This window comes from Poecilia mexicana, unplaced genomic scaffold (genome assembly GCF_051168715.1).
Source record: "Poecilia mexicana isolate PSO_F unplaced genomic scaffold, ASM5116871v1 scaffold_15, whole genome shotgun sequence".
Lineage (NCBI taxonomy): Eukaryota > Metazoa > Chordata > Actinopteri > Cyprinodontiformes > Poeciliidae > Poecilia > Poecilia mexicana.
This window is the reverse complement of record NW_028263384.1, coordinates 25,683,596-25,705,535: the sequence shown is the minus strand read 5'-3', so window position 1 is coordinate 25,705,535 and position 21,940 is coordinate 25,683,596. Positions and strand designations below refer to the sequence as shown.

The 21,940-nt window shown below is 39.6% G+C and overlaps 3 protein-coding genes across 6 annotated transcripts in view; 1 reads left to right on the top strand and 2 right to left on the bottom strand.

The window, feature by feature from the left end:
• klc1b (kinesin light chain 1b) overlaps window positions 1–6,203 on the bottom strand; it is a 28,690-nt gene extending 22,487 nt beyond the window's left edge. For all 4 annotated transcript variants that reach the window (XM_088013059.1, XM_088013061.1, XM_088013060.1 and 1 more), the window contains exon 1: window positions 6,105–6,203. The gene's annotated coding sequence lies outside the window, so the exon portion shown is untranslated. The remainder of the gene's footprint in view (window positions 1–6,104) is intronic.
• A 1,471-nt stretch (window positions 6,204–7,674) lies between these two features.
• Window positions 7,675–11,407, top strand: mrpl2 (mitochondrial ribosomal protein L2). The gene is made up of 8 exons (XM_015012454.2): window positions 7,675–8,019; window positions 8,252–8,328; window positions 8,410–8,581; window positions 9,148–9,289; window positions 9,370–9,485; window positions 9,575–9,685; window positions 10,929–11,002; window positions 11,093–11,407. Exons 2-8 carry the CDS (start codon window positions 8,257–8,259, stop codon window positions 11,300–11,302), a joined length of 897 nt encoding a protein of 298 aa, XP_014867940.1. The 5' UTR covers window positions 7,675–8,019; window positions 8,252–8,256; the 3' UTR covers window positions 11,303–11,407.
• LOC106933308 (phosphofurin acidic cluster sorting protein 2) overlaps window positions 11,374–21,940 on the bottom strand; it is a 50,716-nt gene continuing 40,149 nt past the window's right edge. The window contains exons 16-25 of the mRNA XM_015012452.2: window positions 21,005–21,159; window positions 20,828–20,938; window positions 19,728–19,830; window positions 19,251–19,283; window positions 16,185–16,227; window positions 16,056–16,098; window positions 15,772–15,910; window positions 15,469–15,692; window positions 14,643–14,756; window positions 11,374–14,536 (exon numbers count right to left, since the gene is read on the bottom strand). Coding sequence (XP_014867938.2) covers window positions 14,421–14,536; window positions 14,643–14,756; window positions 15,469–15,692; window positions 15,772–15,910; window positions 16,056–16,098; window positions 16,185–16,227; window positions 19,251–19,283; window positions 19,728–19,830; window positions 20,828–20,938; window positions 21,005–21,159 — 1,081 coding nt within the window. The 3' untranslated portion in view covers window positions 11,374–14,420. The remainder of the gene's footprint in view (window positions 14,537–14,642; window positions 14,757–15,468; window positions 15,693–15,771; window positions 15,911–16,055; window positions 16,099–16,184; window positions 16,228–19,250; window positions 19,284–19,727; window positions 19,831–20,827; window positions 20,939–21,004; window positions 21,160–21,940) is intronic.

Here is a 21,940-nt window from a genome sequence, read left to right as displayed (position 1 = left end):
GACTCAGTTTCACTCGAGTGACGCAGAAACTCAACACAGAACCTGAGAGCAGAGTTAATCTAACTTTTGTAAAGTGAAAGTCATTCATTTCTTCAATAAATTGATGCAGCTTTGTTTTCAAATATCTTTTGCAGACGATGTTTCTTTTCATTTGCATGACATGAAATAGGATCTCAGTGTGTGCGTGCGTGCGAGTTTTTCTTTTCACCAGTGCCAACCGACACCATTTCATTTCTGAGCTCTGGGAATCAGATCGTTCTCGAGCAGAAAGCTTATCTAATCACTAAATGTGAGACACACAGTTGGTCAGCATTTCTTGCAGGCAGGAAACTCATCTGCATATATTGGGAGTGAAATTCTATAAGCAGGGAAATTAAAGCAAATATACATGATTTGTGTATTTGATGTTTGTGTGGGTTGAGTAAAGGGCCACACCCTCAGAAAAACGGATGCGATCCGTTGGGATTTGCCATCTAAAACAAGCTGTGGTTGGGAGTGGAGCTGCAGCCTCCAAACAGCCAGCCATGAACGTCTGCAGCTGCAAGATGACAAACAGTGGAAAACATGACAAAACGTCCAGTAGCCGGGAAAAACACAGCAAAGACCTCTGTGACTTAGAGCAATACGGAGTCCAGAAAAAAAGTCAGGCATGTGGAGCGAGCATGAAACATGTGACATTTCCCCCAAAGAGTCTGAAGGTTAACTGTGACTCAGAGCCACTTTACTGTCAGAAACACAGTCTGCAGAAAACATCTAAATCCAGTCATACAAGCCTCTTCTGCTGTAGAAAAGACAGCTGAGTGTTTAACACCTTCAGGATGATACAGTAAGTAATTAGAGCTTATTGCTGAACAGTCAACAGAGATGAGTTGGGTGGAAGTGATGCTGAGACCGGAGTAAAAGGAGTTACCTTCAGAAATAGAGGGGAACTTAACCAGAGGGGTTACAGATGACATTTCAGAGAGATCCAAGTTCACTATGTCAACAACCACAGACGTCGTATACAAATCACTTCCTGGGTAACAAATAGTCTGGAAATAATCACTTTCTATAGATTCACTGATTCTGATTGTTTAAACAGGCAAAATAGACCTGCTACTCAGATCTATGTTGACTCTTCATTCAGGAAGCTACTTTAAAACAGAAGGTGAGACTTCATCAGAAAACAGGAAGCTAAACATGTTACAGCAAAGCTAATACATAACACAACGCTAAAGACAATGTAAAATGTCAACTCTGAAATCAGTCTGTCTTTTAAAACGGTAAAACTCTTATGTCTTGCCTCCTTATTGACCGTTCACAGCTGGAAGAGGAAAAAAAAAGATTTAAAAATGCTGTTAAATATTCTTAAAATGGACGATCAACAATAATCACTTTTTTAAACTCTTCATTAGTTGTTTCTGAGCATGAAAAACAGAGAAGTTTCACCCGTTTCTTAGCAAAACATCCCTCACTGACGAGATCTTTGCATCTTCTTGTGTCCTGTAATCATGTCTTTCTGCGCACGTCGGATCATGTGAACACAAAGTTGTTCATCAAGCTAATTTGTGTCATGATTAATCCCTGACAGGAACGCAGAGCAGCAACTGTGAACAGCTGGTGGTCCGCTGAGAGCTATGCAGCTGTGGTAGTGGTCTCTACCCACAATCCCACTGGTGTCCATTTACTAACAGCTGGAAGCTGAGGGCGAGCCTTAGAGCAGCAGAGATTGATGCTAAGCAAATTACCAATGTCGAGTAAATGATGGTGGCTCATTAACACAAATACAAAACAGCTGTCAGGCCAAATCAAGACAAAATAAAAGCTAAACTTTCTGACACATAATTGCTCCTAGCAACGTTTCCATTACAAATGTGTGCACAACTTCTATATTCCGTCGAAAGTCGAAAACCACAATTTTTCATTAAGTAAGAAATGCAGTTAAAAAATCACGCTTGTTAACGCAATTTAAAAACATCTGTGCCACCATCCTCCAACTACTTCCTGACGTCTTCTTTGTGGTTTGCGCTAATGGCAACATCCAGTTGTTGATCATGTGATTCGCGTCTTGCGGAAACCACCTCATCAGCGCTAAGATGTTTATTGACAATTTAGTTTATTTGAAATTGGCTTATCTATTTAGTGAATTTCTTTGCAAAATGTCAAACTGTGCAATTATTCACTCAATGAACATGCAGCTACTGTTGCTGGGCCTGAACTCTCTGCTACACTGGATTAAAACTGATTAAAATGGGCTGCATCAAATCACTCACGAAAACCACCTTAGTTGTTAAAACCATAATATATTAAGAAAGGTGGAGTTAAGACACTCATCCACCATGCTGCCTCACTTTCCACTAATTCCCGATAAAAATGGCAGCCACTAAAAGCTTGGAACAACTGTTCCAATGCACGCCTCGATTCAAACAATAGTTTAACATGTTCAGAAGGAAAGTCTCTCCATCTCAATGCACAAGCAAAATTACAGACAACTTTAACTACAAACTTCTGAAGTGGATGAACAAAACTTGAGATAGACCATAAACTGAAATGAATCAAATATTCAGAATAATTTGAAGGACATGTACTGAAAATAATGGCATAGCGATATTACCCAATATTCAGAAAACAACCAATATTTTTGAGGTAGCTTTATTTTCTGCTTATTGTGGTTTAACTATTGTGTTTTGAGTATGAAATGAAAACTGTCTAAAAATTCATGCTCCATGTTTTTGCAAAAGCTATCATTATATGTAAATATTTGTGTACAGAAAAACAAAAATAAACCCTCATGAGCTGCGCCCAAATAAAAAGAAGAATTTATGAACTGACTTATTAAAAATATGCAGAGCAGAATCAGCTGACATTAACAGCCTCATTTCTTTACGCAAATGCTTCAAAAAGAATCAAGATTAACCAGGGTTTGCATAGTGAAATAAATAACAGAGCTTTCATTGTTTTCAGCTGCGTTCGTCATATTGACTTTAAAGTAAAGTCAAAACGGATAACAGGAACCTAGCATCTCTCTTATTAGATCTGTCTTCAAAGCTCCAACTTCCCTGAACGTTTCCCTTTGAATGATCAAGAACATTCAGGGATCACACAGCTTGTTACCCTTTAGAGCAACTCCGAGTGTCAGCCTGGCTGTCAGGCACCTGTACGGATAAAACGTACCGACTAACCTGGGATGCATATTAACTCATAAAGACGTATGCTTTCATCTTGGCAAAAACACTCCAAACACCTGTTCCAAGCACTTCCTCTATTCACAGCGAGGAAGTTAATGTTTGCAGAGACTTTAAAGAAAACGAACGAAGTCCAACAGCTACGATGTTTGTACATTAAAGAGGCTGCTGTTCAATTAATTTGTAACTTTAAACTATTATTAAGGACAAATTCATCTAAAGGATGACTTGAAGAATTCAAGAATCAAGAAATAAGAAAGAAAGAAAAAAAATAGCTGCTGAAATCAGGCAAGATAAAGCCTTAATATTAATTAAAATCCTAGTTTTGTTTCCCAACCTTTTACTCTCCTGACCTCTGGTTTGGAATGAGAAACTCAATCCACCATCCATCTTTAGAAACTGACCGGAAATGCTGCTGGAGCACTTACGTTCAAAGCTATCTGACAAGCATTTTTAACATGCGAACAGCACAGAATGAAACATGGTGCCAAACAAATGTTGATGCACTTTACACCAGAGGGAATATTCTGTCTAATTCTTCACAAACTGACTTTTATTTTTTACACTTGCAACCTTAATCCATCATAATAAAATATTTCAGACAAGAATCCCCATCAGTGCTGGAAATACTATAGTCTGAATTGCTTTCACTAAAACATATATGAACTAACTAACCTTTGTCTCACTGGTGGAGGCCTCATCTGCAGACTGAAGAAAAGGTGAGAAAATTCTGCCACTTACTCCTGCTAAAATCCAACAAATCTCACTATAAGATGGGGAAAAAACATCTGCATGAAACTCACACAAATGGGAAGGAAATGAGACAGTGATGAGAGGGCTGAATGATGATGCTGCAGAGGAAGAGAGGGAGGAGGAGAAAGCGAGCTGCCTGCAGGATGACTGTGACCTTCCCACTGCTTCGTCAGAACGAGCAGCATCAGCTCAGGGTGTGCGTTAGGAGCCGGCCCGCCCTCAGCAGGAGGAAAACAGACGAGCGCAGAGGAGCAGGTTGGGTGGGGGAGGGAGCCATGCAGCTCTCCTCCATGCTCAGACATTATGGAATAACCTCGATGACACCAAACGGGCTCAGGCGAGAGCAAAACTTCACAGCGTTTTCTCCATTATGGTGGAAAGAAAATGCAAATTTTCAGCCATTTTACTGCTGAAAGCATCGCAGGAATCCGCTTTTACGACCCATCTGCCGTTAACAACATTCACAAAATCACATCGTAAAAACTGGCATTGCAACAATAAACGTAATGGATAGCTTTGATGGCTCCACTTGAGTTCAAAGGTCATGCAATACAGCAACAACACAGCACAAAAAAATTAAAAGAAATATGAGAGTTTTTACACTAGATTTTAGGAATATTTTGTACAATATATGAGCTCTGCCAAAAAAATCTTCAAAATATAACCGAGCTAAATTATTATGTAATGTTTAGTAAGGACAAGTGTACAGCTGGCCAACACTGATTTCTGGTTTTCATTAAGAGACAATATTATCCCTATTTTTCCATCTAAGCATATATCCCTAAACCTTTACAGTGGGTGACTTTTGTTAAAACAACAACAAAAAAAGCATAAAAGTTGACAGGAAATCAAAAGTTCTGAGTAATTCAACTTGAGATTTGAGTTATTTGACTAGTGATTGAGGGAAAAATTCCCCCAAATTAATTATCAACTTGACTAATCGGCGCAAAAAAATTTGTATTTATCACAACTGATAGTACCATCACAAAATATTTTGTATCCCTGCAGCCCAAATAGAAGAGACTACCCATAGTTTCATCTCTGCACACATTATTTGTGTTTATATAATTATCTTATTGGCTTGCATCAATCAGTTGTCTTCATCTCTATGTAATCACCACAAACTCTGCTAATTTCATACCAACTTAGTGATGCTGCTCACAGATCAAGCATTTTGTTGGTTTTCTTTATACAGCTAGTAAGTTCAATATCAAGGCAAAATGGAAATTTACGAATTCATCTCAAATTAAGCATCAAATCCTTTTTAAAGCTTAGGTGGAAAGTCCATCAAAGCACATGCTAAAAAGCTGTGGGACATATTAAATATGGAATAAAAATCTATTAAAAAAATAAATAAAAAGATTTTTCTCCATAAAGATGCATTTCCAGACAATCTGACCTCATCATTTCCCTCTAATTCTCGGACAAACATTGATCCAGTATAATCGCTACCACTGCCAGACACAAAGGAGAGACAGGCATGCAGGAGGGTGTGGCAGAGCAAGAAGTGCCACCATCCACAGTCATCCATCACTCGCGCTGATTTTACCTTTAAATATGTCAGACCGCAGTCCGCCACCAATAAACACTTGGACCCAACATCAGCCTCTCTACCTTTATGAAATGAGTGATAACTGCACCTCACTATGTTTATTGTTTTATGTTATGTCGACGTAATTACATATTTACGACTCCGCGCGACACTGACGTGGCAAAAAAAAGTGTTTTTGAATATATAAAATCGCATTAAAGCGGAAACACTGAACTATAATCGAACTCAAACACAACTCTGGACTAAAAACAACAAAATCAAGCGTCGTGGATCACAAACGTGGCTTCATTTTGCAACGTCTAACCATCTTCTTCCCATGTAAAATGCCGTAATACACAAGTAGTTTGCTTTGAAAACGTAAGTTTTATTTATTTGCGAAAAATTGTGTTGTTACAGCGAACTTCACAGACTGAAGTCATCTTATGCGGTTTGCTGCTCCGCTGGTTGCCTGGCTGGCTAACCGGTGACTAGCTTCACCACTCCCTGGCTATTTGCTGCGACTTCCAGCTGTTTCCAGCGTCAGGTCGACCATTTATGGACAGCATGGCTTTAAGGAACGCTACTCAAACACTCACTGAAACAAACACCACCCAAGATTTAGGTTTCCGTCGTCATATTGTTCTCTTTTCACTTACCGAGAGCTGGGACTGACGGCTAGCTCAGCCCCCTTTCAGATCCAAAATGTCTCCAACGCAGCAAAAATCTCCCACAAGCCTCTGCGGCTTGTGTTGCTTGCAGTGACGTCATGTCTTGTTTTCTGTCCTGAAACTGTGGAAAAGTCAGAGGACTAGCTCCACTAATGGTAAAAAATAAAATAAAATAAAATAAAATAAAATAAAAAGATTTCTGAGGAAAAAGTCAGATTTTACAATTATATCAATTGAATTTTAAACATTTTAGGGAATTCTGGTTCTAATCTCAAAATTTTGATTTTACTGAAGATAGGCACCTGGAATGACACAAATGTGAGTTGTGCAGGAAAACTTCCCTTTTTTTCCCATGTCGAATTTAATTCACTTTTAAATGTTGCAAATTAAAGTCAGAATTCTTGCTAAAAAGAAAAAATTCTGAGATTAAAATCATAAAATCAAAATTCAGAGATCAAAATCTTGATCAGAAATCAGAGGGGGGAGTCAGAATTCATTTGATTAGTATAAAAGACCAAAATATTACCCCTTTTTATCAACCACAAGAACACTGCTGGACAGTTTAAACACAAAGAAATGTAACATTTTATCCATATCATAACAGCACTTTTAACAACATTGTACTTTATATAATCTTACATACAATATTCAGTACGAGTATATATAAAGAAAAAACTGTCTTCTAAAGTGCTTATCAATGTTCCCAATCTTATGGCAGAATGAAATCGATACCATGACATTCTTGTGTAGTTCATCCGATTCGGAGCTTTTTCTGTGGCAGATATGTAGATGAGATCAGAATAATAATACTTTAGCACGCAGACTCTTAGAATAGAAAAGAATAAAACATTAAGTTTTAGTTTTGTGATCCTGAAGGCTTGAAGCCCACATCTTCAGGTCGAGACAGCGCAAGGCTACCTCCTTGTGGCGGAATGGAAAATTTGCAGCGTTCAGAGAGTGGGTGTGCACCATTCATCAGCCGGCAGGGAAGCGTGGTTTGCAATCTATTTCAAATAGTGAAACAGTCAGGGCATCACTGCGCTGTTGACTGATTTAAGCAAAGTTTGTGAAAATATATGATAGAGTATTAAACCTTTCAACCTTTCAAGGATGTGCATTTACCTGGCAAAGGTCGCCTACAGAAAGTTTTCAAAGCCTCCAATCTTGGGGTGGCCTTGGCAAAGCACACTGAAAACCAAAGACATCAGAACTTGTTTTGATGACCTCAGTAGAGGATAAGGAGGAAGGGCCAAGAGGGAGAGATGGAAATTTATTGTCCAATCAGCCACTCTATTAAATAAATTTAAACAGCAAAGCTACACGATGGTCATTGCTTCACGTATCAGAAAATATCCGGCCTTCTCAATGATTATTTCATGTCATTGTGAGACCTATTTCATGATCGTTTTTAGGTTGTCAGTGATGAATGAAACAGTCAGCTCAGGTCTCTCTGGATGCCTCCTGTAGCCTCCATTTAAGAGGGGAGCTCCTCCCATTCCGTTTCTGAATCACCTCTGCCCGAGTCGTCCCCCGGCTGACTAGGAAGGAACAGACCCAACGCCTCATTGACAAACTACAGAATGATGACATAATTCTCGATATAAAAACGAATATTTATGCCTAGCTGAACAGAGAGCGATATGGATTTGTGACTTGTTCAACTAAGTATCTTACAAAACAAAACATTATTTTCTTCGGCGCTTTTGCTTACGTCATCAGTGCGAGACATCGCGTGCAGATCTGTGAAGGACGCTGAAGTTTGGGATGAAATAATTAAAAGATTAAAAACATAGGCTGGTTGTTAAGCTTGTTTTGGGTTATGTGTGAGATTTAACTTAAAATCTCGGAAAAATCCAAAAATAAAACAGCAGAAAGCAAGAGGAAGGCATTCTAATCGGTGTCGGTAAGCTACTAATTCGTCAGTATTATCCCACGATGTTAAAATTCAAAAATATTGCCATAACTGATCAGGGATTAAAATAAAAATATTAATTTAGCGTACTGTACGTGTTTTAATGTGTTTGTATGGTTCTTAAAAATATAATTACAGCCTTGAAAACCTGATTTAAGATCGTGTTTATGGGAATACTCATGTATTTTAATGGTTTGTGATTGCATTCTCTCTCTCTCTCCAGCTATCATGGCGTTGTCATGTTTGACCCGAGCTCTGCGCTCTCTGACCCTCTCCCAGCCTGCTCTGCTCTCTTCACAGGTAAATAAATACTATTTCCCTTTTACATCCAAGGTTATCTTTCAACCAAGCGAGTTGTGCATCTCCTTTTTGTGTTTGTAGACGCCGGTCGTTCAGCTGAAGCTGGGAACTCTGGTGGCCAGTACAGTCAGCCAGTGCAGAGGCTTCCTGACCACTGCCTCTCTGAAGCACAACAGGGCGTACTTGAAGCAGTTGGATAAGTACACCATAAGGCCAATTGGGATAAAAAAGTCTGGAGGGAGAGATCACACAGGTTAGACTGAAGAATAATGTCATCTTCTCCTTCATGTTCTCTCTATAGTTTCCCCCCCCTTTTTATTTATTTTTTTTAGCATTTAGGTGAAAAATAAAATAGGATGTTTAAGTTATCTGAAAAGTCTGTACAGTGCTTATGTTTTGGTGTAGGATAGGGATCTGCAACATTTACAATCCAAATAACAAATTTTGCCCTCATACCAGCTAAATAAAGCTTCTTCACCAATGTTACATGACGTTTTAAAAACTACTACTAAATCTACTACAGGAAATTTGTCATTTTTTCCAAGAACCACCCTTATTTTGTATTGTTAGCCTTCAAAAAAAGAAAATAAAAAGAAAAGCATAACTATGAATCTTTTCTTGTTAAAAACAGTGTGTTGACATTTGTGGAAAATTAATTGTGATCTGTTGTTGGTTGTATATATTGACAGTTTCTTGTCAAACATCTGAACTATTCCTCATATCAGCCTGTGCTAGCAGGCCTGCATCATTCCATTATTTACGTTTGTAAATCGTGTTTTTCTTTTGTGTGTGTGTTTCTTTCTGATCACTTATTTCCAGGAAAGATTCGCACACGGGGAATTGGTGGAGGCCATAAACAGAAGCACCGGTGGGTAGACTTCCAGCGATTACGCTATGAGCCCAACAAAGAAGGTCAGCCTTTTGAAGAGAAGGTTGTTGAGGTGCGCTACGATCCATGCAGGTGAGATCATTTCCTCATACTGAATTTCTGCTTAAAGAAAAAGAGATGAATTGTACTTATTTGTCTGTTTTTGTGTAAAGGTCTGCTGATATCGCTCTGCTAGCAGGAGGCAACCGCAAAAGATGGATCGTTGCAACTGAGAAAATGCAGGCTGGAGACATCATTAAAACATCTGGTGTCATTGGACGCATGGCAGGTCTGAACCACTTCGTCTCAGATTCTTGACGTAGTTGATGACATTTGGCTCATTTCAGGTAATATTAACATTTTGGAAACTCTTTGCAGTATCAGCAAATGAAGGGGATGCTTACCCACTGGGGGCTCTTCCTGTGGGGACGCTAGTGAACAACCTGGAGATTCAGCCAGGAAGAGGATCAAAGTACATACGTGCTGCAGGTACTCTATAATTTGTGATTTATTTTAGTAGCACTGCATAATACAGCCTGTCAATTCCCAGGACCTATAAGATACTTTCTAGAAGAGTTACCCAAGTTCAAGGAAAGTAAACCCAAGCCCCAAAAATTGACCTGGTAAATTTTGGGAAGTTTACCAGATCATTACCAGGTCATTATTTTTGGAAAGTAATAATCCATTAATTGAATTCTCTGAGAAAGCTGGTGAAGTAACAGTTCCACAAAGGTTCTGGGAAAGTTAAAAAAATAATTATATTTCTAGGACCATAAGGTTTGTTGACTGTTTTGAAGTAAAAATCAAGTTACAGAAAGTAACATTTATGCTCCAAGAACCATAGATAAAGTTCTGGGAAAATTAATCAGACAGAATGCAACCATCAGGTTAAAAAGGTTTTCTGGGAAAGTAACTATGTTCCAAAGAAGTTCTAGTAAAGTTCAAGGAAGCAACCATTATATTTAATAATTATAATGAAAAAGCTTAATGAAATAAGTTCACCATAGGGTTCTATGAATGTTTATTGGAAATAATTAAAATACAAAAGGTAGCGATTTGGTCCCTAGGGAAGTTCTAGAAAGTAGCCAGGGGAAGGTTAAGTTGCAGTATTTAGAAAGTAACAATTAACCACAAGGAATGTAACCATAAAGCTTAATGAACATTCAAAGAAGGTAATTAAGTTCTATGACTTTTTTCTGGGAAAGTAACAATTAAATGCCATAAGAGTTAAAAAAATTAGCCATTAAGTTACATAACTATGTATTAAATTTCATAAATCAAACAAAGTTTCTTGAAAGTTCGAGGAAGGTAACAATTAGGTTCTATGAATGTTTATTGAAATGAACAATTAACATACAAAGAGGAACAATTTGGTTTGAGGAAAGTCCTAGAAAGTAACCATAGCATTCTGATGGTTTCATTTTGTAACTGTAAAGTTTAATGAAAGTTCAGGGAAGGTTCTATCAAAGTCCATAAATATTATGGGGAAATTAAAATTAGGTTTCTGGAAAACGTAAAAACGTTAGCAAAGTTCCAGAAAGTAACTGTTGGGTTGCATAACAGTTCTGGGTTTTGATTAGTAAGTTCAAGGTAACATATTTCAGAAAGGAGCTGGTAGGTTACTAGAAAGTAGAAGCTGCTAGCGCTAGCCAAACTATTAATGATGTCATCTTCAAAGTATTTGAAACGCAACCAGTCATAATAATATAAACTCGTTTCATGTCGTTTTCAGGCACAAGTGGCGTTTTGCTGCGTAAAGTAAACGGGACCGCAATCGTTCAGCTCCCTTCAAAGCAGCAGGTTCAGGTGAGGTGGAACCACGTCGTCTTTTTACATAAATTTAGAACAATTTTCTGCTGTGATGTGAACTGAACGATGCTGTTTTGGTACACACAGGTGTTGGAAACCTGTATAGTAACGGTGGGCCGCGTGTCAAACATCGACCACAACAAACGGATCATCGGCAAAGCCGGTCGCAACCGGTGGCTGGGGATCCGCCCATCCAGCGGCTTGTGGAAGAGGAAAGGAGGCTGGGCGGGACGGAAGATTAAACCGCTACCTCCGATGAAGAGCTACGTTAACCTGCCATCGATCTCCGCTAACTAACACAAAATTACTCTGTATTTGGTCTGCAGGTGATATTTCTGGAAGAAAAACAACTAATAAAGACAAGCTGCTTGTACGGAAGATTAAAAATTTTATTAAACACAACTGCTTGTGAGAGCATGGAAAGAAAAAAAAAACAATATAAAAATCCAAAACATATTTACATCTATAATAAAACATGCAGAGTAACCCATATTTTTTTTTTTTAGTGGTAAATTTAAAAATACTGTCATGTCATCTAAAATAGGGTTTGTGCAAAGACACTGGGTGGCAGTTCAAGTACCAGGAGCAATGAGATGGCATGGTTTAACTGGATTCTGACCTGTTTTTGTAAGCGTAACACTGATATTTGAAGTTTCTTTTGCCGAGTTGTGGTAACAGAGTGAGCATGCCTGCTCATTGATCCAGCCTTGTAAAACACCCATATGCTACCTGTAGAACCGGGAGGGGAAAACTGAGGTTAAATACACTAAAGTAGGATTATAATTTGCTTGTATGTATTAGGAAGGAATTAACCCATGTGGCTGGTTCCCTCAAAACAGCAAAACTGTGAGGAAGTATCTGGATTTCTGACCGAGAGTCGATACAGACTCCTTCAATAAGCAGGTTACAGGGAGAGACAGACGACCGGGAGTTCATGGGGTGGCAAAACATCAGTGGACGTTAGCCCATCAACACAAAGAAAACTTCTTTTGACTATACATATAGGTAGTGGTTTCCTTTTCAAATATAACATCTGAAACACTTTGAGCTAAAGTGTGTCCCAATTAGAGTTACTATGTGTATAAAACCACATGAAAGTGCATTACAAAGTGAGGGAAATATATGAGAAATAACACAACAGTGTTTGCATTGTCGACTTCATAGTTAGGAGTTCTGGAAATATATTTGGCATTCATGTCAAGAAATAAAAGTTCACTATTTGTGCTTTCAATTTAGTGGAGGGGAATGGGGGATGGTTTGTGATTCACAATAGTATATCCTGTAAATATTTATATACAGTAATTAAAAAAAAAAGCCAGCCTATCAAAGCTTTAAAGTCTTCACTTTATAAAAAGCAAACTCAAACAGAAGGCCCTTTGTCCAAAGAAAGGTTTTCCTATTGCGAAAGTTTTCACATAACGCTATTCAGGGAGTACCATCGAACGTTGTAGCACACCAATGCAGACACACAGGCAGTGGACTTGGACATCTGGCCAAACTCTGTAGGATTATCATAACTTTAAAAAGCAACTGAACACTTGCACAGCGCTCAAAACTACAGTCAACTCTTTTATTTACAGTGCTTCACATGAACTCGATCACATTTTTTGCCACGTTGCAGCTGCAAACTTCAGTGCATCTATGCGAGATATGGTATTCAAACTTTGTATTCAAACGTCCCTAAATAAAATGCAATGTAACTGGACGAGCTGGAGCTCACGTAGGAAAATCTGTTCAGATTTCGTCATGCATTCCAGAAATTTGACATTTATGCAAGAGTGCACAACAGAGCGATGTAGGGGATGTGGGGAAACATGGAATAAGGTTCAAAATCATCTTTTTGGCTTGCTGTGAGCACATCATCCCCATTGTGACACCTGGTGGCAGCAGCATTGTACTCTGGGAAGGCTTTTCTTCAACAGGGAGAGGAAGGCTGCTAAAGGTCAAGCTATTAGAAGGTGGCAGAGGCTCACAATCCAGCAAGACGACCCAATTTATTTAGCTGCTGTAACCAGGAAATAGATCTCTTCACATAGCTAAAAGCAAAGGAATCTGGGATGGCTTCCATTAAAACACATTGAAGTTTGTGGTTGCAATGTAGCGTAATGCGAAAAAGTCAGAGTACGAATACTTGGCACTGTATAACTCTCCCTCGCGCAACACTAAACCCCAGATCCTTGCAGTTTTTCTCCGACCAGCCACGGCGGAGCTGTACTCAAAAACACAACTTGTAACTGCTTGGTTAGGACATGCACCCATCTAAGTTGACGTTTGACCAAATATGGAGTGTTAACACTTACATAAGTCTAAATTAGCAATTCAGTAATATTAATACTGATCTCCACAGGGACCACAGACGCATTAAATGCACAGTTTCAGTTTTGAGAATCACACAATCTGAATTTTGGCTAAAGAAAGAGCTCTTGTGAACAGTCCGTAAAAACCAACTTTGGCACATCACTGCACAGTCCAGCATTAGCTAAAGTACTTCAGGTTAACTTAGCATATCTAGTCGAACGCAGGGTGGTTATGCTTACTAGATAAATGCTTTTACATCCTGAAACATGTCAGAGAAAGCTAAATTGAAACACCTGTTGGGAAACTACAAGACAAGTCGTTCAGCTGCAACTAAATTTGGCGTTTAGCTGTCCAGGGTTGAAATAACGTTTTGTTTACCCTGCTTCTAAGTGGTTGTTACTGTACAGTCTGAATGCACTCACCAATGCTGACAGGTTACAAATATAACATAGCTACATTCATCATAGCTACCTTCCAATGTCTTTTTTTTTTGTCTTGATTTGCTTTAGTGTGCTTCAAAGCAACAAGGCAACAAGAACTTTGCGCTCCTTCCTACAAAAGTTTTTCAAAAGAATTAAAGGGACGAGTAAGAAAGCCGAGTTATAAGAGAAGGATTCCATCTAGATTCACAGCAATATTCCAACTTTCAACAGCAAACACAAACACGGTCGGTAACAATCTCACACACGCCACTGCACGTCACCATCACACTCCTCCATTGTCTATAGAGTAACAATAAATGTAGGATTTCACAGAAATAATAAAATGTTTAACAAAAATCAAAGTGCAAACACAGCTGCCATTACTGAAATGTGGCAATTTGTCGAAAACCTCAAAATATCCACAGATCTTACAAAATTGTTCTTTTCGTAGTGTGTAAAAAAAAAAAAAAAAAAACCCAAAACAGCAACACCCAACAACATCAAAAACATCAAACAAACGACATGAATTGTTGTATACTGAACACGTGGTTTTAAGTCTGTAAGATTTCCACAGGAAAACTTTTACTTTTTACTTCCGGGGGCCCTGTTGGGTTTGTATATAATTCTCTTTGCCCTCTGGGTAAGACAAGTGCAGCTGAGAGTCTGGTGCTGGGCCGGACGGTGGCCGGGCGGGGTCACACCGGCTTCGTGTAACCAAAGATTCCCACCGGGAAGTGCTTGACATGCGTTGGCCACTGGGCAGCGAGCTGGAAAAACTTCACATCGTTCCACTCCACGCCATCAATGTTGACTAAAAGGACCAAACAGTTGTGAGACAAATGCATAAGACTAGAAGTTGGTCTGCTGTTATTGCGTAAAATAAACAGCGGGTGGCAGTGCAGCCTAGAGCGCCTTACCTCTCAGCATTGTGTGTTGGTGCTTGGCTGTGCAGATCAACCTGCTGATGCCATCGATCACTTGGCTCTTAGAGTCCAGCTCTTTCTCCTTGGGCTTCTTGCTGAGAAAAATCACTGAGAAGGCAGAAAGCGTGAGCTCAGTCAGAGCAGGTTTACTCTACAAACTTTCTCCCCCCAAGCCTGGGAACTTAATTTACCGATATGACAAATATTTCTACAGAGATCAAGCTTTGAATACAAAAGCAGCAAAAACCACAAACAAGAAGGACGAATGAATGAATGAATGGTCAAATAGAAGAATAGATAATTGATGGATGAGAAAAAAATAAATAAATCAGAGCAGGTAAATAATCCAGACTGCATTTTTTCTTTCCAAACTCATCCTGGAGCCTATTTTCAAAAAGATTTTATTGGACTTGTTGGGCAGCATCTCACCTGCAGCAAACATTGCTTCATTACACTCAGTTTGGAAAACAGGGAGGCTTTGTCAAACGTGAACGAAGTAAATTACAAGCGTCATGTCTAAAATAAAGTGAATTATCCTGCAACATAGTCCCATTTTTGGCTTATAGAGCAATCTGATGCACAACTGTAGAGGAATAAAATCCAAGCAGTGTCTTAGCTCAAATCTTTCTTTTCAAAACATAGCAAGCTAACACCATCTAGAGTTGGTGAGACATAGATAACTAGCTAAATTGGTTAGATACCCTTGAAAGTACAATTTACTGGAAGTGTAAAACGACCATCTTTATTTCTGCGTGTGGAGCCTAAAGTCCAGCTTAAATAGCTAAATTCAGAGCTGCTAAATACCAATAGGTGAGCGTACCCTTCTTGTTCTTTTCCTTGGTGACCACAGTCATGGCCATGCTGGGTGGAGGAGTGAGTTCCCCTCCGCAGGGCAGGCGGCTGACTTGTAGCGACCGGAAGTTGCACTTGAGGGTGTTCTTCAGTCCCACGTCCCTCTTCTCGCCCTCTTTCTTCTTCTCCGAGCCTTGCCAGGTCCAGTAGTCCACCTGGAGCCCCATAACCTCACTGCCTGAACACGGAGAGCTACAGGGGAAGAAAGCGAGGTCAAAACAAAACAAAACAAAAAATAAAACGCAAGCCAGTAAAACTTGATGCTTTGTACCCAGCTCCTGACAGGGCAGTGGACACAGAGGGAGACTGCGGTGGGGTACTCCCAATCTCCTTCCCATACGGGCCAGCCGATGGGAGCGGTGGGGAAGACATGATGCTGGTATTGCCTCCCATCGCATCATCAGAATCCACTGTGAGAAATAAAATAAGTACTTTAAGTCTTGTCTTATGAAAATAAAAAATAATGTCTTCATATTTTGAACAAAAAAAAGCTTAAACATTTACACACATCAAAGTCCCAAATATGACCAAATCTAAAATAAAATAGTTTCCTACTTGAGGTTGAAAGGCTTTGCTCCACTATTCCAACTTTCACAACCTGCAAGAGCAAACAGGCTTCAGTGTGAAAACACAACAGACATGTCTCAACCGTAACGCATCTGGAATGGAAAAGCGAATCCTTACCCCAATAAATGGCACAAATTTCTGACAGGAATCCTCATCCGGGCTGTGAGGAGAGAAAGAGCGAGAATGCTGTGAGGGTGGGAAAAGGTGTCTAAGCATTTCAACAGTCCAAAGGTGCAGATGAACACTCAATGCTCTTGGAGGAGAGATGGCTTAGGAATGGCTTTCACCATGTCCCTTCGCAGCTGAAATGACTCAGGTGGAATATGGGATTTTATTGGGAGGGGATGTCACCTTACAATGAGATGAAAATGAAGACCGCTCCTTACAACCGTAACTAAAGAGAGCATTTCATGTTGGCTCAAAATCTCTTCAAACAGTTGGGATTATTTATGGATTCTTAAGCAATGAGTAAAAGGAAAAGCTCTACCAATGCATGCCTCTGCAGAGATTAAAACAAAAAAATACGGAGCCTCTCATTAAGATAAACAGAAACCCAGGCAACAAAAGAAAAAACCAAAATGCACTCAAGACAACCAGGAGGTAACAGTGCAACTCCTAAACTGACTGGGGAATTGCCAGCAGGAGTTGCAATATCTGCAAAGCAACTTCCTCACAAAACAATCATCCAATGGATGGTTTCAACACAGTGATGCTCTAAATCTGTTTCAGGAGATTTTAGTAAGAAAGAAAATAACCAACCAAAGTAACAGTGCTGAGAAGCTTCACACATCATGAACTGAGCAGTTGTTAAACACATTGCAGCACCCACCTATCACTGCCATTCCTAGTTAAGATGGGTCGAAAGCGGCATATGTCACCGGTGCTGTTCGCCACTACGTCTGTTTCCACTGTAAAAACAGCCGTTACCAGACCTCCTTCAGTGGTAGTAGGTTCATAGGACGATGGTGCGGTGCGGTAGGGGCGGAGCTTTCCATTGGTTGGGAGTCAGAAAAGCATAACTGCTTGAGACATACTCGTGCGTCATGTTTGTTGTTGCACTGGAATGATGCCATGCTAGCATGACGCCTGCCCCGCGAGAGTCTCCTGAGTACGCCAGACCATAAAATACCTCTGCCATAGAGCTCAATGGAAACGGGGGATAAGTGACTCCAAGATACCACTCTGCTGCAGTGAACTTTGGAGATTTATTCATTTTTCATCGCTGGTATCATTCTCTAAATTTTATTATTGTTTTGATTGAACACATGGTCAAGAACAGGCAATCTTGTAGACATTTGCTGATTTACAAAGCTCAACATTGTACTTATAACAACTATTTCATCATTTTTCTCCTGCTGAATAAATGTACTTAAAGATTGTTTTTTTCCCTCAGCTGTTCTGGTTCAGATTATGGTACTGTGATAAAGGATGAGTTTATTTTTTCACGTTACCACATAATTATGGAGGCCCTGCCTATGTGGTAAAATCTTCCACTGAAGAATCAGCTGTAACATTATGGCTGCCTACCAGAAGTACATTGGTTTCCCTTTTCTTGCCAAGACAGCCCTGATGAACTCCACTAAACCTCTGAAGGTGTGCCATGGTATCCACCAGTGGGTTCTTAAACCTGTGTAAGTAGAGAAGTGGGGCCCATCAGGCCTTCTTCACATGGGGCAATTTAAGTGAACACTTCAAGCTCACTGTGCTTCATCCGGACTCATCTGCACCCTTCACATTTCTATCAGAACCAGCAATTTGAGCTACAGTAGCAGTAGTTCTGAAATTTTCATCAAACCATCACAATCTGGCCCTTGTCAAACCAACACTTGCTGATGTTTCGTGGATCTTAACTTTCAGGTTGAGAAGCAGGAACAACCTCCATCTCTACGTCTATTTGAGGACAAAGTCTTCACTCGCTGCCTGATGTTTGATGTTAATCCTGGGAAAATACCTCCTCAGGAACACTTCACACCCCAACCACGGCCTGTACGCTACCCTCAGGTAGACAATACTGTAGCCTGAGGCGCAGGTTCTTAGGAATTGTTTTTCAGACTGTTGAACAGTAAAATAGCTGCTTTTTTGTACATTACTTTACAAGTTTGTGAAAAACATATCAGTGCAATCAACATTTCTCTTGTGCAATGATTGGATATTTGTTTATTTTTAATACTTGCTATTGATTTTAAATGTATGTGTTTTTATGAGCTAGTGAAACATAATCTTGTTTTGCACTGTTTCTTTGAAGTGGTGCTGAATGACAGTTTTTCTTCTTGTGTTTTGAATATCCCACCTGCAAACAGGTGCTGAGGAAGAAATAATCGGTTCTTTACTCCACCTTTCAGTGGTCATCATGTTCCTTATTGATGTTCCAACAGTTCACAAAGCAGGGTCTTTTTCAGTTATTTTCACAGCATTCATCAACATACATGTTAGTATTTAGGTTTCATGCATTTCCAAACAAAATTGGTCATTTAGTTTTTGGCTATTTGATATATTTTTTTGTGTGACTTTGTTTATGTATCTTTGTGAGTTTTTGCCACCTCATCCATTAAGTGATCGCATATCAATCTTGCTCTAAATGGCTCATGTATCAACATAATTTGCATATATTCAGCCAAATTCAATGTTCTAAAATATGTGTGCATTAAGTACAAAATATTATCAAAAATTGTAAAAATGTCTCGCATTATTTCAGAATCAAACCAGGTGTATCAAAGTACACTTCAGATGCGAACAACTGAAGAACCGTCTTTCTGCAGGTCAACTGGGGTCATAGGATCATGAATTTAGTCACACACAGCTGAAAAAGCAGAAATAGATAAACAAAAATGTGACAAATGGTTTGACTCTTCTACCTACAGATGGTCCCGCCTTCAAAGAAAGCACCTGGTTCTCACAGTCTTTACGATTCTTATGGTACTTTATCGCTGGCTGCGTGTTAGAACACCAACTTCATTTTTTAAAGGCTTGTCTTAAAGGTTGTTAGGCAAATCGTCACAGCAACAACACAGACGACAGAGCAGGAATCAAAGTCACAGCAAACCAGAGACACGGGTCAGGACAAAGTGAAGTTAGACGTATAATAGTGTGTGAAAAGGGAAATGTAAAGACACAGCGAGGAGCTTAGGCCAAATGGAGGAGAGGGAATAAAAAAGGTCAAACAAAAAGAGCCGAGTTAGATACCTGATATAAAAATCAAAATACAGACTTCTTTTCCTTGAAAGCAAACCAAAGAGGGAAAGGGGGAGGAGAAGGAATGCAACAGTTAAAAACTGTGTTGGTTTTAGAACCTGCTGACCAATTGGAAGCTGTGCTCACTAAGACGGGAAGGGTGGTTAAAAAACAAAACAAAACAAAAAAAAAACAATGGGTACAAGTTTTTGTTAATCTTCTTGTCAATTTCAGAATCCACGTTGGGCTCTTCCAATGTATGTCATCACAAAGAAGCAGTTCAATATGCAAAAGCTGAATGTTTGTAAGCAATTCAAGCACTGCCTTCATGCAGTTTAATGGATATTAACTTTAAGAGCTCGAGTTGCAATGATGGTCAGAATTAGAATTAGAAATTATATTTTTGGATTGCATAAAAAGCACAGATATAAACATGCATACAGATGCTGTATGAATATGGTTGAAAACACGCAAGTAATCCAGGTTTACCTCTTCTGTTTGTAGGTGAGCATGGCTTCTGAGATGGGGAACTGGTGGGACACGTTGGCACCGGCTAGATACTGAATAATTCGTCCTGCTACATCTATGTTGTCTGTAGGGGAAAGAAAGACGGATCATCAATAAAGAGAGACAGATGAGCGCATGGTGCACACACCACACCAGTCCTCATTCTTATTTCAATAATCAATTCATCGCGATTAATCGTTTTAGCCTTAGATAAGTGGAACAGATCGACTGATAAATCTAGGCAATGGATGGATAGATGTGCATCTTTTAAGTAGAATCCAACATAAAAGTCTTGAAATACAAATATTTCTCCTTCCTCACATTTTTCGGAACTTTCTAGAACAGAGAGAGAGCCTGAGTTCTACATTCATGTCAGATCAACAAGAGTCTACATCTCCACATACATCAGATTGCTTGGAGACTGAACATTAATTATTTACAGTCTTCCAAATGTGGGTTAATACAGACAGGCGAAGCACACATCTGACAGACTGCTTAACAAATAAAAGAGTGGTGGGTTGTTAAAGCAGCTTCTGTTAAGGATAAAAGATTTGGAGAAAAAAAGGATGCCAAGCCTTCCTGCTTTCATTAGCTCCTTAGCGATGACTCAACACGATGTGAGAAAAACTGTGACTCTCTTTGAGGTTGAAATTAAGGAAGATAAAAAGCGGAGAAGGATTTTGGTAGCCGGGCTCGTTGATACTTTAGAAGTGATCATGAGACAGTGGATTAAAAACGATTGGATGAGTGCAGTCATACGTTCATGTTCAAGTTCACAAACAATAAATCGCTTCTAAAACAAGCAAAATACAAAGTCAAAGAAAAATACATAAAATATGTCTAATATGAAAAAAAAAGATGTGTGATGCTATTTTAACCTGGTTCTTAAGATGTTTTGCAGGGTGTGAAAACACTACCTGATCAAAAACCATCTGCTGCAACAGACAGAAATCCCCTCCTCTGTTCAGCAGCTCATGACCTGAGCTCTGACCCAGTTTCTCACTTTCTTTCCCTTTCAAGTTAGCTGCGCATTAGACACACAGACTTTCCCTTCAGCCCGAGTCTGGAGCGTCGAGTCCTACCTGACGTGGGCCGTTCCGTCCTGCAGAACAGCTCCCTCCAAGCCGTGTCCATGAAGATGTTGTTGAAGCGGCTATCGAAGGAGGCCACATACTTCGCCAGGGGATGGGAACCTGCATGCAGACTCGGTTACATACATGCGGCATCTTCAGGTTAAATCTCAGCTCCGGTCGACGTACCGATGGGAATAACGAGGAAGCGTATGTAACTGAGCCAGTCCGGGGTTTTATTGGCGAGCTGCTCCACGAAGAACCTCAGGACGGTGCTGAGGTAACTGTGGTCGCCTGCAACGGCCACTTTTATTGTCGGTGGTGTCTGAGCGTTGCAGTTGCAGCTGGAAGGTGATAAATAAAGGAGGCAGTGAGTTAAACAGAAAAAACAAAACAAAACTGGCTTTAAGAAATGTAGGTCAGAGATGTGTGAAAAATTAAAGCCTGCCTGAAAGAAAGATTTGTATCTCTACAGGATTGTTGCTTTAAAACAGGTCAGCTTTGTTATTTTCCCCAAAGAGCCACATTGTATCAAACAGATTTTACAGCACTGAGGGCTTAAAAGTATCTGCAAGACTTTTTCAACTTTATTTAAGCAGCTCTTTTGATCCTGCCACTAAAAAAAATCTTTATAAATAGTGTTACCTTTTTAAGTCCAGCTGAAACTGGACCCTCTAGCTGAATTAAACCAAAAGAAACGAGGTTGGAATTCCTCATTAATGATAAGAGACTTTTTGTCATCCAGTTATTAGGCAAAGACGTCATTATATCAGGGTGCTCTATACAAGATCAATATTTATAAAGTACAGTATTTTTATTGTTATGCTGATGACATTCTAAAATATTTCCCCTTTTCATTTTGACTTTCTGTTTGAGGTTATAAAAAATAACCTTGCCTAAAAATGACTTGAAAGCTTGTGGAGATGACAAGCAGAGACGACGGATTTAGAAACAGACGAACACTGAAAACGGCAACTCGTCTGAAAACAGCAGATTTTCAAACGACGGCTGCACAAACAAAAACACATCAGCCAGATGAGCAGAAGCAACCTGGAATCTTCTGAGGAGAAGCCTCCGTAAACAAACGCAGATTGGCAAGATTTAATCCAAATTAGGGAGGGGAAT

Coding starts and splice junctions, on each gene's coding strand:
- mrpl2 (XM_015012454.2), top strand. CDS start 8,257: ATGGCGTTGTCATGTTTGACCCGAGCTCTGCGCTCTCTGACCCTCTCC. Junction 9,290..9,369: donor GTGCGCTACGATCCATGCAG/GTGAGATCATTT, acceptor TTTTGTGTAAAG/GTCTGCTGATATCGCTCTGC. Junction 9,486..9,574: donor TGTCATTGGACGCATGGCAG/GTCTGAACCACT, acceptor AACTCTTTGCAG/TATCAGCAAATGAAGGGGAT.